General features: G+C 40.8%; 1 protein-coding gene across 6 annotated transcripts in view; it reads right to left on the bottom strand.

Annotated features, from left to right (window-relative positions):
* gria2b (glutamate receptor, ionotropic, AMPA 2b) overlaps positions 1–14,660 on the bottom strand; it is a 111,848-nt gene that overhangs the window by 5,543 nt on the left and 91,645 nt on the right. For all 6 annotated transcript variants that reach the window (XR_008724556.1, XM_055645787.1, XM_055645767.1 and 3 more), the window contains exons 12-13: positions 13,757–13,955; positions 135–382 (exon numbers count right to left, since the gene is read on the bottom strand). Coding sequence is in view for 5 of the 6 variants with exons in the window: in XM_055645787.1 (XP_055501762.1) it covers positions 135–382; positions 13,757–13,955 (447 nt within the window). In the remaining variant the exon portion in view is untranslated. The remainder of the gene's footprint in view (positions 1–134; positions 383–13,756; positions 13,956–14,660) is intronic.

The following is a 14,660-nucleotide window of genomic DNA, read 5'->3' as shown; positions in this document are numbered from 1 at the left end:
ATTATTGTCATAGATTCTACAATAATAATGTTCCCTCATTTATTTATACAAACCATCACGCAATAGTAAAAGCACATCAGGGTAGGTGGGATACTATAACAACATTAAGAATATTGTTATACTATTCCACCCACCTTAATGAGGATCCTTTGGGTGTTGCAATCCCATATCCTTTCGAGTCTAGATTTCCTCCGACTTTCATGGTATCGCAGGGTTTCCTCTGTTCAATGTATTCATTCATGGTGGATTCCAGGAGGTAGGCATATTTCCCTTTGGATTTACGCACTCTGACCACACCTTCTGCAGTGGTTTTCACAAAGACGGATGGCTCAGCGCTCTTCATGTAGGCCCACATCTTCTCAAAAAGTGCAATTTTGGATCTCTGCCAAAAAAAGAATGACGGACTTACCAGAGAGTTACTCTCCCTGCGATTGAAAACTGTCGAATTAGTTACACATTAAGATGATGTTTAATTATAGTCTTATGTGGGTCCCAGCATATGCCTTGCGCACAGCCAGGTTGATGTCTAAACTGCATTTGGATTCAAGTGCTTTAGAATATTCTTTGAAACATTGCATCCGCTGAACTAGTCTCCGCTGCACCCTTTCCAACTTGACAACATCTTTCCTATAACGTGGTGACCACGGTGACAATGTTGCTTACCTAAAGCCTAAGGAAATAATGATGTATAAGAGCTGTAGTCACATAGAATTGAAGAGGAAATGAAGAAACAAATGATCGTAAGAGCAAAGATGAAAACAACGGATCCCCAGCTGAGTGGAAGAGAGTTAATCAGAACCGCAAGACATAGCAAACAGCATGGCTCTAAACCCTTGTATGAAAGTGTGAAAGCAGATTGAAATTATATAATATGCACAAAGAAATAAAGCAACTGTGATATGCAATGACTAACCATTAAATAATAAAGTATGTATAATAGTAGTGTTTTTTAACGTCAAATGTACAAAATTCCCTTTCAAATGTAAAAATGAAAATCCATCTTTGGCAGTGTAAAATGTAGATACATAAAAATGTGAACACACAGCATATTATTCAGAGGACCTGCTGTGTATGCATTTTTTATTGCAATTTCTAAATTGCACACTAATACACACTTTATGATTATTTAAAGGGCAAATTTTTATTTTCCATGCATGAAATGCACCTCTGCAGGAAGTATGCCATGCAGTAGCGATGTTAATTATTGTCCCATGCTTAAATAACCATCTTCCCATCAAATTAGATCATAAATAAAACAAAGTGTACACTGGCAAGAAATCAGGTGTGATCAGCCATGGCAGCCTACTGTTGATACCTGAATCCTTGATTTGCTGAGGATTGAGTTGTCGGAGCACTATTTGGCTCAGTTGGGCTCAACAGTGAAGCTGCAAATATCACAATGATACCTGTTCATTGTTCAGGAGACTGCTCTAACCTTTTCATAGAAAATTGACCTTTCAGTAATTGTCCTGAAGGCAAAACTGCCTTGCCAGAGGAGCAATTAAGTCATGGTGACCCTGAACTTGTTAGCTCCTGAATTGCTTTAGGCAGTGGTTAACATATGCTGCATCTCAATTTGTACAACACTGCAGCATTCATAAAGTGTCAGATGCTGAATATATGAAGTCTAGGATAGCATCATAGAATTGATGCAGTCCTATCTGTATATCATTTTTGTTTTAGTTTATTTGGTCCATTGAGCCCACCCTGACCCTCCTGAGAGAGAGGATGTTTGTGTATAAAATTATGAGAGGAATAGATCGGGCACAGAGACTCATGCCCAGATTAGGTGAATCGAGGACCAGAGGACATAGGCTTAAGGTGAAGTGAAAAGATTTAATAGGAATCTGAGGGGTAGCTTTTTCACACAAAGGGTGGTGGGTGTATGGAACAAGCTGCCAGATAAGGTAGTTGAGGCAGGGTCAATCCCAACATCTAAGAAACAGTTAGACAGGTACATGGATAGAACAGGTTTGGAGGGATATGTACCAAACGCAGGCAGGTGGGATTAGTGTAGCTGGGACATGTTGGCTGGTGTGGGCAAGTTGGGCTAAAGGGCCTGTTTCCACACTGTATCACTCCATTACTCTACGACAAGAGAGCCAAGAGCAAAGAACTAACCTCCTTCTCCCAAAGAGAGAACAGCAGACAGGGTAACATCAGGATCTCACAGACTTCCTGGAAGCTTGGGGCACCACAGACTGCACAAATGTGATACTAAGAGTTCCAGATATCAACCCTGAGCTGTTTGTCGTTAGATAGCTTATGCTGAGCCATACCTCAGGTGCAGCTCTTTGTCATAAATGAAATGAAATGAAATGAAATGATTCAATTAATTGTCATTGTCAGTGTACAGTACAGAGACAACGAAATGCATTTTTAGCATCTCCCTTGAAAGGGAGACACAGGGCGTCGCGGTGTGCCCGCGCCTGCCGCCGTAATTACATTCCATTACACACAGGCAAAGGTGGGTGAAGTGTCTTGCCCAAGGACACAACGACAGTATGCACTCCAAGCGGGATTTGAACCGGCTACCTTCCGGTCGCCAGCCGAACTCTTAGCCCATTGTGCTATCTGTCGCCAAATGGTTGGAGGAGACATGCTCTCTCTGATATCATGAAAATATTACTTCACTTGAGCAAGTATTATTAATCAAGGGTGTCAACCAGTCAGCGGAAAGTCTGTATATGATTACAATCGAGCTGTCCACAGTGTACAGATACATATGGGGATTAGCCTTTAGTGCAAAATAAAGTCCAGTAAAGTCCATTTAAAGATAGTCTGATGTTCTTCAATAAGGTAGATAGTAGATAGGTAGATAGCTCAGGACTGGTCTCTAGTTGTTGGTAGGATGGTTCAGTTGCCTGATAACAACTGGGACGAAACTGTCTCTGAATCTGGAGGTGTGCGTTTCCACACTTCTGTACCTCTACGCTGATGGCTGAGTGAACGGGGAATGGCGAGTCTCATCCTTGATTATGCTGCTGGCCTTGCCAAGGCAGTGTGAAATGTAGGTGGAGTCAATGGAAGGGAGGTTGGATTGTGTGATGGTCCCGGCTGTGACCACAATTTTCTGCAGTCTTGGATGGAGCTGTTCCCAAACCATGCTGTGACACATCCTGATAAAATGTTTTCTACAGGTTGTTGATTCTTCACATTAATCTCATTTCCATGAGTGTTGTTCCAGGTATCTCTGCATGCCCTACATTTCTATTCATGGGCCACAGTCAAGCTGGTGCAAGATCGCTCACTTACAGTGGAGAAGGTTGCAGACACCAATGAAGGGCATGAACAAAGACACATGAACTATTCCGTGTCGCCAACTCCTGGCTGTGCATTGCAGCATTTTATTACTGACAGCAGCAGGAGTGTGAGCCAGCAAGCTAATGGGTAACTTCGAGGACAGTGGTAGACATATGAACGCAGTCATCTTCCAGCATCACTCTCTGCTTCTTTCCATGAAGCCAACTTTCCATTCAGTCAGCTATCTCTCCTTGAATCTCACGCGATCTAACCTTCAAGAGCATCTTATCATGCGGAACCTTGTCAAATGCTAAAATCCATATATACAATATCTACAGCTCCGCCCTTATCAACTTTTTTGGTCACATATTCAAAAACTCAATCAGATTTGCAAGACACAACCTCCCACATACAAAATCATGCTACCTACCCCTTATCAGCCCTCGTCCATCTAAATGCACACATATTTCATCGCTCAAAATATTCTTTCGTACTTTTACAACCAATGAAGTTAGACTGACTGCCCTGTAGTTCCCAGACTTTTTCCTGCAGCCCTACTTAAATAGAGGCACAATATTTGTCACCCACCGGTCTTCCGGTACCTCACCCGTATTTAATAACGACTCATAAATCTCAGTCTCTCTGAGAGAAATCTCCTCCCTAGCTTCCCCAAGTGGCCTTGGATACATCTGATCAGACCGGTGAGATGTGTCTGCCTTCATACACATCAGGACCTTCAGCACATCCTCGACTGTAATACTGATTGCCCTCAAGACATTTCCATTGGCTGCCCCAAGTTCCCCGGTTCTCATGTCTTTCTTCATGGTAAAAACGGAGGAGAAATACTCACCGAGGACCATGCCCATCTCCTGCAGCTCCAAACAGAGTTGATCTCCTTGATTCCTAATGGATCCCATTTTGTCTCTGGTCACCCTTTTCCCCTTAATGTACTTATAAAATCTCTTGGGATTATCCTTAATATTTTCTGCCAGACCTACAGTATCTCCTGCCCCCTACTTGTCCTCCTGGCTTTCTGTTTTAGCTTAGCTTACTCCTCCTGGGATACACTTGATCCCAGCTGCCTGACCTTCAGCTAATGTCACCTCTGACCACTTCTGTGACATCCTCCCGAATCAATAACGCAACTCCCCCTCCTCATTTACCCCCACCTGCAATATATCTCTCCCATAGCATCTGTACCGTGGAACATCAATCTGCCAGTGCTACCCGTCTTAGCCAGGTTTCCGTAATGGCTGCAACATCCCAGTTGCATATCCCTATCCATGCCCTGAGATCATCTACCTTACCTGTCAGGCCCCTCACATTAAAATAAGTACAATTCACACCTACAGTCCTTCGTCACTACCTGCCTTTCTCCTGTCTATTCTATCCACTGAACTTTCTTTCATCATCAACCATACCATCTTCCAGCCTCTCAATTGGCCCATGTCCTGCATAGGATCTGCCCCCCCCCCCCCCCCCCCCTCCCCCCCCCCCCCCCCCCCAATCTAGTTAAAACCCACCGATGTAGCACTAGCTAGCTTGTCTGCAGGATATTGGTTCATCTGAAGTTAAAGTGCAACCAATGCCTCTTGTACAGGTCACTTCTGCCCCAGAAAATATCCCAATGGTCCAGATGATCAGAGTTAATGAATGCAAGCATCAAATAGAGGGACACCATATTTTTGTTTCCCAACTCTGCTGGGAAATCATCAGGATGACTGGATTTCTTAATTATCTAAAAGGTAAAAATGTTCACGAGTATGGTCACTTTGAGTGGGAGGAACACAATTATACCATCTGAACCTGGTAAGTGAAAGGAGATTGTGGGAAGTGAGATAATTGAATATGAAAAGGAGCTCTAAGTACAGTATATAGTCATCTTCCTTTGACCATGGTCTTGAGATCATTTAGCTCACGATTGCAAGGAGTCCTCAGTGCAACTATGTCAATGGACAAAAGTCAGAGGAATTTATGTCTGTTCTCCAGTCTGACTTCGAATGCCTCTCTCTTCTGCTAGAAGAGGGAGGCCTGTTGGAATTTTTGCCGTGTCCCCGTGTGCCATGCCTGCTCTAGGTGAACGGCTGGATGTAGATGGAACATTTGTTTGAGCATTATAGTAGCAAGTATGTGGATCTAGCATGAGGATCTGCCTATGAAACTGCAAGAGGATGGAATTTGTTGAAACCTTTGGCCACCCAGGCGAGGCTATTACATTTCATTCCACCCAGTAATCAGGATCATTATAGCTTTCATTATCCCAGCCACGACCTCATCTGATTGCTTCGTTTCTGCTCTGATTAACCTCTTGTCCTGGTCAGCAAGTCAGTCCTCTCAGTAAGGTCCATCTCTTCGATGCGAATATCTATGTTAGTTATACCTTACTAGCCAGCTATAATGGCGGGGGGGGGGGCACCAACTCTCTGCCTTTTCTTTCTAGTGCAGCAAATAAAGAGCAAAAGCCAGCCGTTATGCAAAATGGATGCCAGATTCAATTCTAACAGTTTCATATCAAGTAGATCATAATAAAATTAAATGCAGCATGAAAAAACTGCAATCTTTTTCCAATAATGTAAGTCCATTTAGTAAATGCCCCACTGCCAATTACGTGCTCTCTCACTCACATCCAATTGCAAAACGGTCAATTTATAGTTAGACTATGCTGAACTTCAAGCAAACCCACTTTTATTCCCTCATCACATAATGCAAGTGAAAGCTGATATTAATAACGTTTTCTCACTTTGGACGTTTAGACACGATATTGTAAAGAAATTAAAAAACACAGAAGATATTAGAAATATCTAAAAAAAAGACACAAAGTACTGGAGTAATACAACAATTCCATATAACCATATAACAAACCATATAACAATTAAAGCACGGAAACAGGCCATCTCGGCCCTACAAGTCCGTGCCGAACAACTTTTTTCCTTTAGTCCCACCTGCCTGCACTCATACCATAACCCTCCATTCCCTTCTCATCCATATGCCTATCCAATTTATTTTTAAATGATACCAACGAACCTGCCGACACCACTTCCACTGGAAGCTCATTCCACACTGCTACCACTCTCTGAGTAAAGAAGTTCCCCCTCATGTTACCCCTAAACTTCTGTCCCTTAATTCTGAAGTCATGCCCTCTTGTTTGAATCTTCCCTTTTCTCAAAGGGAAAAGCTTGTCCACATCAACTCTGTCTATCCCTCTCATCATTTTAAAGACCTCTATCAAGTCCCCCCTTAACCTTCTGCGCTCCAGAGAATAAAGACCTAACTTATTCAACCTATCTCTGTAACTTAGTTGTTGAAACCCAGGCAACATTCTAGTAAATCTCCTCTGTACTCTCTCTATTTTGTTGACATCCTTCCTATAATTGGGCGACCAAAATTGTACACCATACTCCAGATTTGGTCTCACCAATGCCTTGTACAATTTTAACATTACATCCCAGCTTCTATACTCAATGCTCTGATTCATAAAGGCTAGCATACCAAAAGCTTTCTTTACCACCCTATCTATATGAGATTCCACCTTCAAGGAACTATGCACGGTTATTCCCAGATCCCTCTGTTCAACTGTATTCTTCAATTCCCTACCATTTACCATGTACGTCCTATTTTGATTTGTCCTGCCAAGGTGTAGCACCTCACATTTATCAGCATTAAACTCCATCTGCCATCTTTCAGCCCATTTTTCCAAATGGCCTAAATCACTCTGTAGACTTTGGAAATCCTCTTCATTATCCACAACACCCCCTATCTTGGTATCATCTGCATACTTACTAATCCAATTTACCACCCCTTCATCCAGATCATTGATGTACATGACAAACAACAAAGGACCCAACACAGATCCCTGAGGCACCCCACTAGTCACCTGCCTCCAACCCGACAAACAGCCATCCACCATTACCCTCTGGCTTCTCCCATTCAGCCACTGTTGAATCCATCTTGCTATTCCGGCATTTATACCCAACAGTTTAATGTTCTTAACCAACCTTCCATGAGGAACCTTGTCAAAGGCCTTACTAAATTCCATATAGACAACATCCACTGCTTTACCCTCGTCAATTTCCCTAGTAACCTCTTCAAAAAATTCAAGAAGATTAGTCAAACATGACCTTCCAGGCACAAATCCATGTTGACTGACCCTGTTTATCCAGATGCTTATATATATTATCTCTAAGTATCTTTTCCATTAATTTGCCCACCAATGAAGTCAAACTAACAGGTCTATAATTGCTAGGTTTACTCTTAGAACCCTTTTTAAACAATTGAACAACATGCGCAGTACGCCAATCCTCAGGGACTATTCCCGTTTCTAATGACATTTGAAATATTTCTGTCATAACCCCGGCTATTTCTACACTAACTTCCCTCAATGTCCTAGGGAATATCCTGATCAGGACCTGGTGACTTATCCACTTTTATATTTTTCAAAAGTGTCAGTACTTCTTTTACTTTGAAACTCATAGTATCCATAGCTACTCTACTCGTTTCCCTTACCTCACATAATTCAATATCCTTCTCCTTGGTGAATACCGAAGAAAAGAAATTGTTCAATATCTCCCCCATCTCTTTTGGCTCTGCAGATAGCTTCCCACTCTGACTCTCCAATGGATCAATTTTATCCCTCGTTATCCTTTTGCTATTAATATAGCTGTAGAGAAACTCTTTGGATTTGCTTTCACCTTACTTGCCAAAGCAACCTCATATCTTCTTTTAGCTTTTCTAATTTCTTTCTTAAGATTCTTTTTACATTCCTTATACTCCTCAAGCACTTCCTTTACTTCATGCTGCCTATAATTATTCAGGGAGCAACTCTGAAGAACATAGATTGAGAACCAGAGATCATGTTTCTGAACAATAACCTTAATTCAAAAGTATGTATAGTATGTATTAAGCAGTTCTGAAGACGTGGAGAAAAAGATAGAAAGCAGAAAATATTAAATGACAAAAAGGGGTCACATAGATCTTGGGGATGTGCAACTGCAGAACAATTATCTGAAAATACTAAAGGACTGTGGAAGGAATATTGGGAATCTGAAATAGAAATGTCAAAAATGCTTAGCAACAGGAATTGTTAAAAACTGTCATTGAGGCTGGGAGCTATAACGCGTCAATTCTGAAGATGTAATGGTTTGAGGGGGCAAAAGCACAGAGTTCAGAGTGGGAGTGAGATGGAGATTAAAATATCAGTCGCCAGGAAACGGAAAGTAATACTTTTGTACTGAAAAGTGGGTTTTTTTAATGCATTTATGAACGATGGCAATTGCTGGTAAGGCCAACATTCACCTTGCATCCCAACATTACTTGAGAAGGTAGTGGTACAGAATGAGGGGATCAAGGAAAATATGGGTAGAGTCAGACAGGCACTATGTGAGAAATACACAACAAATGTAATGAAATATTCCTGATCATAAGATCATAAGTGATAGGAGCATAATTCGGCCATTTGGTCCATCAAATCTACTCTGCCATTCAATCATGGCTAATCTATCTCTTCCTCCTAACCCCATTCTCCTGCCTTCTCCCCATAACCCTTGATACCCGCTCTTGTTCTGGGCAAGAGCAGGAAATGCTACTGATATAGTCAGAAAATGGACTTGATGAAGGAGGGAACTTGGGTAGGGCTGAAGTAAACTATGTTTTATATATCCCAGAAAGGTAGGCATTTCTTGTACCCTTGTAGATTCCTTTAATTGCAGTTTTACCAAGAAAACGTGTGGAGTTATTTCACGGGAGACTAAACATGGTCAGGTGAAAGATTTGGTGGAATGGGACTGGTTTTGACTGCTGATTAGCGAGAAATTGAAGGTCAAATTCCCACCGGGTTCTCACCATTAGATGGCGCAAGAGTACATAAATTTGTAAGTTGTAGGAGCAGAATTAGGCCAATCGGCCCAGCAAGTCTACTCTGCCATACAATTATCTTTCCCTCTCAACCCATTCTCCTGCCTTCTCCCTATTATCCTTGACACCCTTACTAATCAAGAACCTGTCAAACTCCACTTTAAAAATATTCAATAACTTGGCCTCCACAACCTCTGTGAATGAATTCCACAGATTTCCCAACCTCTGACTAAAAACTATTCCTGCTCATCTCCTTTCCAAAGGTTCATTCTTTTATTCTGAGGCCATGACCTCTGGTTCTAGTCTCCCCCAGAGGTGGAAACATCTTCTCCACATCCACTCTATCCAGGCCTTTCTGTATTCGGTAAGTTTTAATGAGGTCCCCCTCATCATATTATCTCTGGGATCATTCTGGTAAACCTACTCTGGACCCTCTCCAACAATAGCACCTTGTTCCTCAGATATGCTCGCAATACTCCAAATGCCTTATCAAGACCAGTGCATTATAAAGCCTTAGCATTACATCCCTGTTTTAGTATTTGAACCCTCTCAAAATAATTGCTAGTATTGCATTCTCCTCCTTGCTACCAATTCAACTTGCAAATTAACTTTTTGGAATCTTGCACCAGCATTCTTAAGTCCCTTTGCACCTCTGATTTGTGAATTCTCTCCCCATTTAGAAAATAGTCTATGCCTTTATTCCTACTACGAAAGTGCATGACTCCACACTTTGTGACGCCTTATTTCATCTGCCACATCTCTGCCCACTCTCCCAACCTGTCCAAGTCCTTCTGCAGAGTCCCTGCTTTCTTTACACTACCTGCCCCTCCACCTATCATTGTGTCATCTGTAAACTTGGCCACAAAGCTTTCAATTCTCTCAACCAAATCATGACTTACTGCATGACTGACTCATCCTTACATTCATCCACTTTTCTAAAAGATGGCCAAGTGTAAAAAAAACCCCCAATATAAACCCATAGCAACCATTGTTACTTTCATTACAATTCTTCCCGCTTTAGTATTATATCCACTCCCTGTGATAATACATTGTTTCACTGCCTCCTTTCTTTCCATTCTTACCACAGCTCTCCATAGTTATCAATGTTCCTTTGCCTCCCCCAATCCCACCCTACCCTCGCTACGTGTGTTGCAGTTCCTGCAATTCTGCTCTCATCTCATCTACCCCTTCCAGAGCTTGACAGCATTCCTTTCCACCTCACTTTCCACCCGACGGTCTTAACATTCAATTTTTTCATCTTCTTGAATTCCTGACATTTCCAAAATGAAACCATCACCAAGCACATCTTCCCTCCCTCTCACTGCCTTACTGCATGGGCCCATTCCCTCCACAATGTTTATTCTTCCAATCCACCAATATCCACTTCCCTTCCCAAAATCACCTAATCTTATTGAAGAAGGTACAACCCATTCCTTTAGAAAGACACATAAAGTTGGAGTAACTCAGTGGGACAGGCAGCATATCTGGAGAAAAGGTATGGGGGGTGTTCGGGTCGAGACCCTTCTTCAGAGTGAAGACTGAAGACTGAAGAAGGGTCTCAACTCGAAATGTCACCCATTCCTTCTCTCCATCGATGCTGCCTGTCAAGTTGCGTTACTCCAGCATGTTGTGTCTATCTTTGGTTTAAACCACCATCTACAATTCCTTCCAACCCATGCTTCTAGTTTTATCCTTCCTACTAAATTCTAGAGCCACTAAATCCCCTTTCAGATTAAGCATGATTTGGCTATACTCCTATGAGTTGATGCAGTGCATTCGCTGCTCATGATGTGGTGCAGTGTAGACAGGAGAACTAAGATTCCAGATTAGGTGACTGCTTTTACACACCCATATAACCGGCCCATCCTCTAACCACACATTTTACAGTTTTCCAACACAATGTCAAATGTAACAGTGCACATGTAACCAGTTGTTGCATGTGACCAGCATTTCTGCATTTCTATTTCAGTTTTTCAGTATTCCATCATCACGTCTGTTAATGTAAGAATTGTGTATTCAGAAAATAGTCCACAGGGGGAAGATGCTGTCAACAGTGCATTTAAGCAGCACTTACTCACAAGAACATGCCTATCGATGCTACTTTGGTGTTCTGTCATGATAATTCTGCTCGATCAACCTTGATCCAAACATGGATCAAAGAGCTCAATGCCAGTGGAGATGTTCGGACGACTTCTCTTGCCATCAAGGTTGCCTTTGATGGAATATGGTGTAAACAAGCCCCATTGGGGTGGCACAGTGATGTAGTGGTAGAGTTGCTGCCCTGGTTTCGATCCTACTACAGGTGCTGTGTGTACAGAGTTCGTATGTTCTCCCTGTGACTACGTTGGGTTTCTCTGGGTGCTCTGGTTTCCTCCCACATTCCTCCCACGTTTGTAGGTTAATTGGCTTTGGTAAGAATAGTAAATTGTCCCGAGTGTGTAGGATAGTGCTAGTGTATGGGGTGACACAAACGGTGGGCTGAAGATCCTGTTTCTGCATTTTATCTGTAAAGTCTAGAGTAAAGTCTAAAGAATAAGACTGAATGGACATCAAAGATAAAATACTCAATTATTGGAGTCAATCTCACACAAACGAAGATTGCTGTAATTGCTGGAGGCCCATTATCCCAACTCCTGGACTTCTTTCAATAAAGTTCTACTCAGCATAAGAAGAGTGGAACCATTTAGCCCCTAGCACATGTTCCCCCATTCGATAAACTCATGACTCATCTTTAACCTCAGCAAAATATCCTGCACTAATCCCATATCCTTGATCCCTGTACTATCCAATAATCTATGAATATCTGTAACCAATGACCAAACTCCTGCAGCATATAGAAAATTCCAAAGGTTCACTACCATCTCATTAAAGACTTTTCTTCACATCTCTGTTCTGAATAAATGAACATTTGTTTTGAGACTGTGATCATTTATCTTGTTGTAAATATTATATGCACTCAAAGAAAGAGCCTGAAACGTTTCTCTTATAATTATTACCTAGTGTGCATTCAATTTTTCTCGTGTACTTTCGCTTATATTTTCTGTCCCTTCATGCCACACTGTGATTATAATTCCATTCTCAATATCCTGTGCCAATATCACACAGCAACCTGAATCTGAAATGTATTGTTATTCTTTTATTGCCACAGGGTCCAGAATCTGGAACGTCATCCTCCTGAGTATTGAAACTGAACATTTGCGAGAATGACTGCAGTGGTTGGGGGAGATAGTTTACCATCACCTTCTTAAGAACAATTAAGGAGGTGCAATAATTGCCTCACAGTAAAAATGAATACAGAAAAATAGACCTTTAAAAAAAAAAAAAAAAAAAAAAAAAAAAATGAATACAGAAAAATAGACCTTCTCTTGACTTCTGTTTTCTGCTATCTTCCAACAAAAGTCACGAGGAAGTCTATTTTTTAAAAATATTTTATTCTCTCCTGCTTTTTAGCATGTCACAAGCCTTCCTTTCCCTTCTTTCCTGACTCCTGCATACCTTCCTCGCCCCAGATTTATCTGCACCTGAAAATGCATTCACCTCTAACCATACAAGAGATTGGTGGCCTGAAACATTAACTCTAATTCCCTCCTCTCTGATGCTGCCTGGATGGCATTTTTTGACCTTTCAAGTCAAGTCAAGTTTATTCGTCCCATACACATACGAGATGTACAGTGAAATGAAAAGTGGTTCAAAATCTTTGTTCAGATTTTCAACATATAACATATATTTTGCATTTGTAAATCACACAAGAAGCTTTGAAGACTTTAGAAGCAAACATTTCAAGTTGTTAATCAGGACATTTGAACGTGTGTTATAACGAAACAATCAGATTTCAAATTGAAATTTTCCTGTATTCCCTGCATTCATTTCTTGAATGTTATTGTGATATTTCACTCTTTTATTCAAAATGGGAATGCCAATGTTCATAAATATTTTGGTGGCGGTGACTAGATCCATCAAAATAATAAATAATGTACGGCATGCCAAATAATGTGCCATTTCTTCTGTGTTATATTTCTGTGTTATATTTCTGTGTTATATTTCTACTCCCACCACCATCCATCATTGTGATTTCATGATATTCTAAAACACTTGATAACTGGTGAACTTTCTTGACACAGAAACAAGAGGAACATAGAAAATAGGTGCAGGAGTCGGCCATTCGGCACTTCGAGCCAGCACCGCCATTCAATATGATCGTGGTTGATAATCCAAAATCAGTACCCTGTGTCCTGCTGTCTCCCCATATCCCATACTTCAGTTGGCCCTGAGCTACATCTAATTATGCCTTGAATACATCTCTAATCTCTCATGAATACATACATGTTGTTACCATTGAAAAGGTGGGTGATATGGCAGAAAATTCATGCCAACAACTTTTCACCAGTGCCAATGTTGTAATGATCTGATAGTCCATTTATTTTTTAAAGATGCTGGCTAAATGACATATATCGATCAGATCATCAGGCAAATTATCTGCGGAGTGGAATAATATTATGATTTGAGTCTTACTGAGTGTGATAATAAAACGTAATTAGAAACTGTCATTGTAGGCAAAACCTTTGTATTAACAGTTAAACAATGTGTTTTCTTTCTAAGCATTGGCAACTAACCCTACCCCATATGAAACAAAACACAAGAGGTAAAAGCCTCCCTATCTTACCCTAAAGAATTCTTTTGTGGATCCAGCATCCAAAGTTCCATAGGCAATGTCAGTTTGCTTCGCGAGATCCTCTGCACTTTCAATGGGTGATACCATTCGTTCGACGGTCAGGAAAGCAGCTAAGTTAGCCGTGTATGATGATATTATGATCAAGGTAAAGAACCACCACACACCTCCAACAATTCGCCCCGACAAGGATCTAATAATAAGTGTGAAATGGATTTATAAAGTGAAATGAACGTCATCATTGCAACAGAGTAAACAATCACTTGATATTGAGCATAGCATCTATACACAGGGAAGCACATTAGGTGCATATTATGACTATTTCAGAGAAAAGTTGAAACAAATTTCATATATTTTATGTTAAAAATTGAATTGCAATGTGTTTTAGTGCTGATAGAAGTCTACTCCACAGTGGGGGGGAAAAACTTTTTAATAAAGAGTTCCATTTAGGCAAAATAAAGTGTAAAATGTGAGTCCCTGCAGAAAAAATTGTTGGGAATATGAGGCCATGCCAGATGAAAACAAGATTAGTAATCCCCACTGTAGTCATTTATATATTATATGCATGGGATACATGATGAAGTTAGATTTATGATAATTTTACTTCACGTGCATTTTATGGTTTCACACAAAACTATACCAAATGCTTAAATTACGAGTTTTACTTAATGGGAGAGAAACATTTATCACATTCAATGACATTTACAAACAGTTGTTATGCACAGATGCGAGAAGACGTGTACAATGCTGAAAATTTACTACCGTACATGAAAATGCAAATGCACAACATACAGGATTCAACTATTGCTGTGATTATTTAAAAAAGTCATTTATAACATCAAAATCAAGTGCTTAATAAAAGAAACATGTTTCATGAGTGGCCAGGGAACATGTAAAA

This window comes from Leucoraja erinacea, chromosome 1 (genome assembly GCF_028641065.1).
Source record: "Leucoraja erinacea ecotype New England chromosome 1, Leri_hhj_1, whole genome shotgun sequence".
Lineage (NCBI taxonomy): Eukaryota > Metazoa > Chordata > Chondrichthyes > Rajiformes > Rajidae > Leucoraja > Leucoraja erinaceus.
The sequence above is the reverse complement of the archived record's forward strand: the minus strand, read 5'-3'. Positions and strand labels throughout refer to the sequence as shown.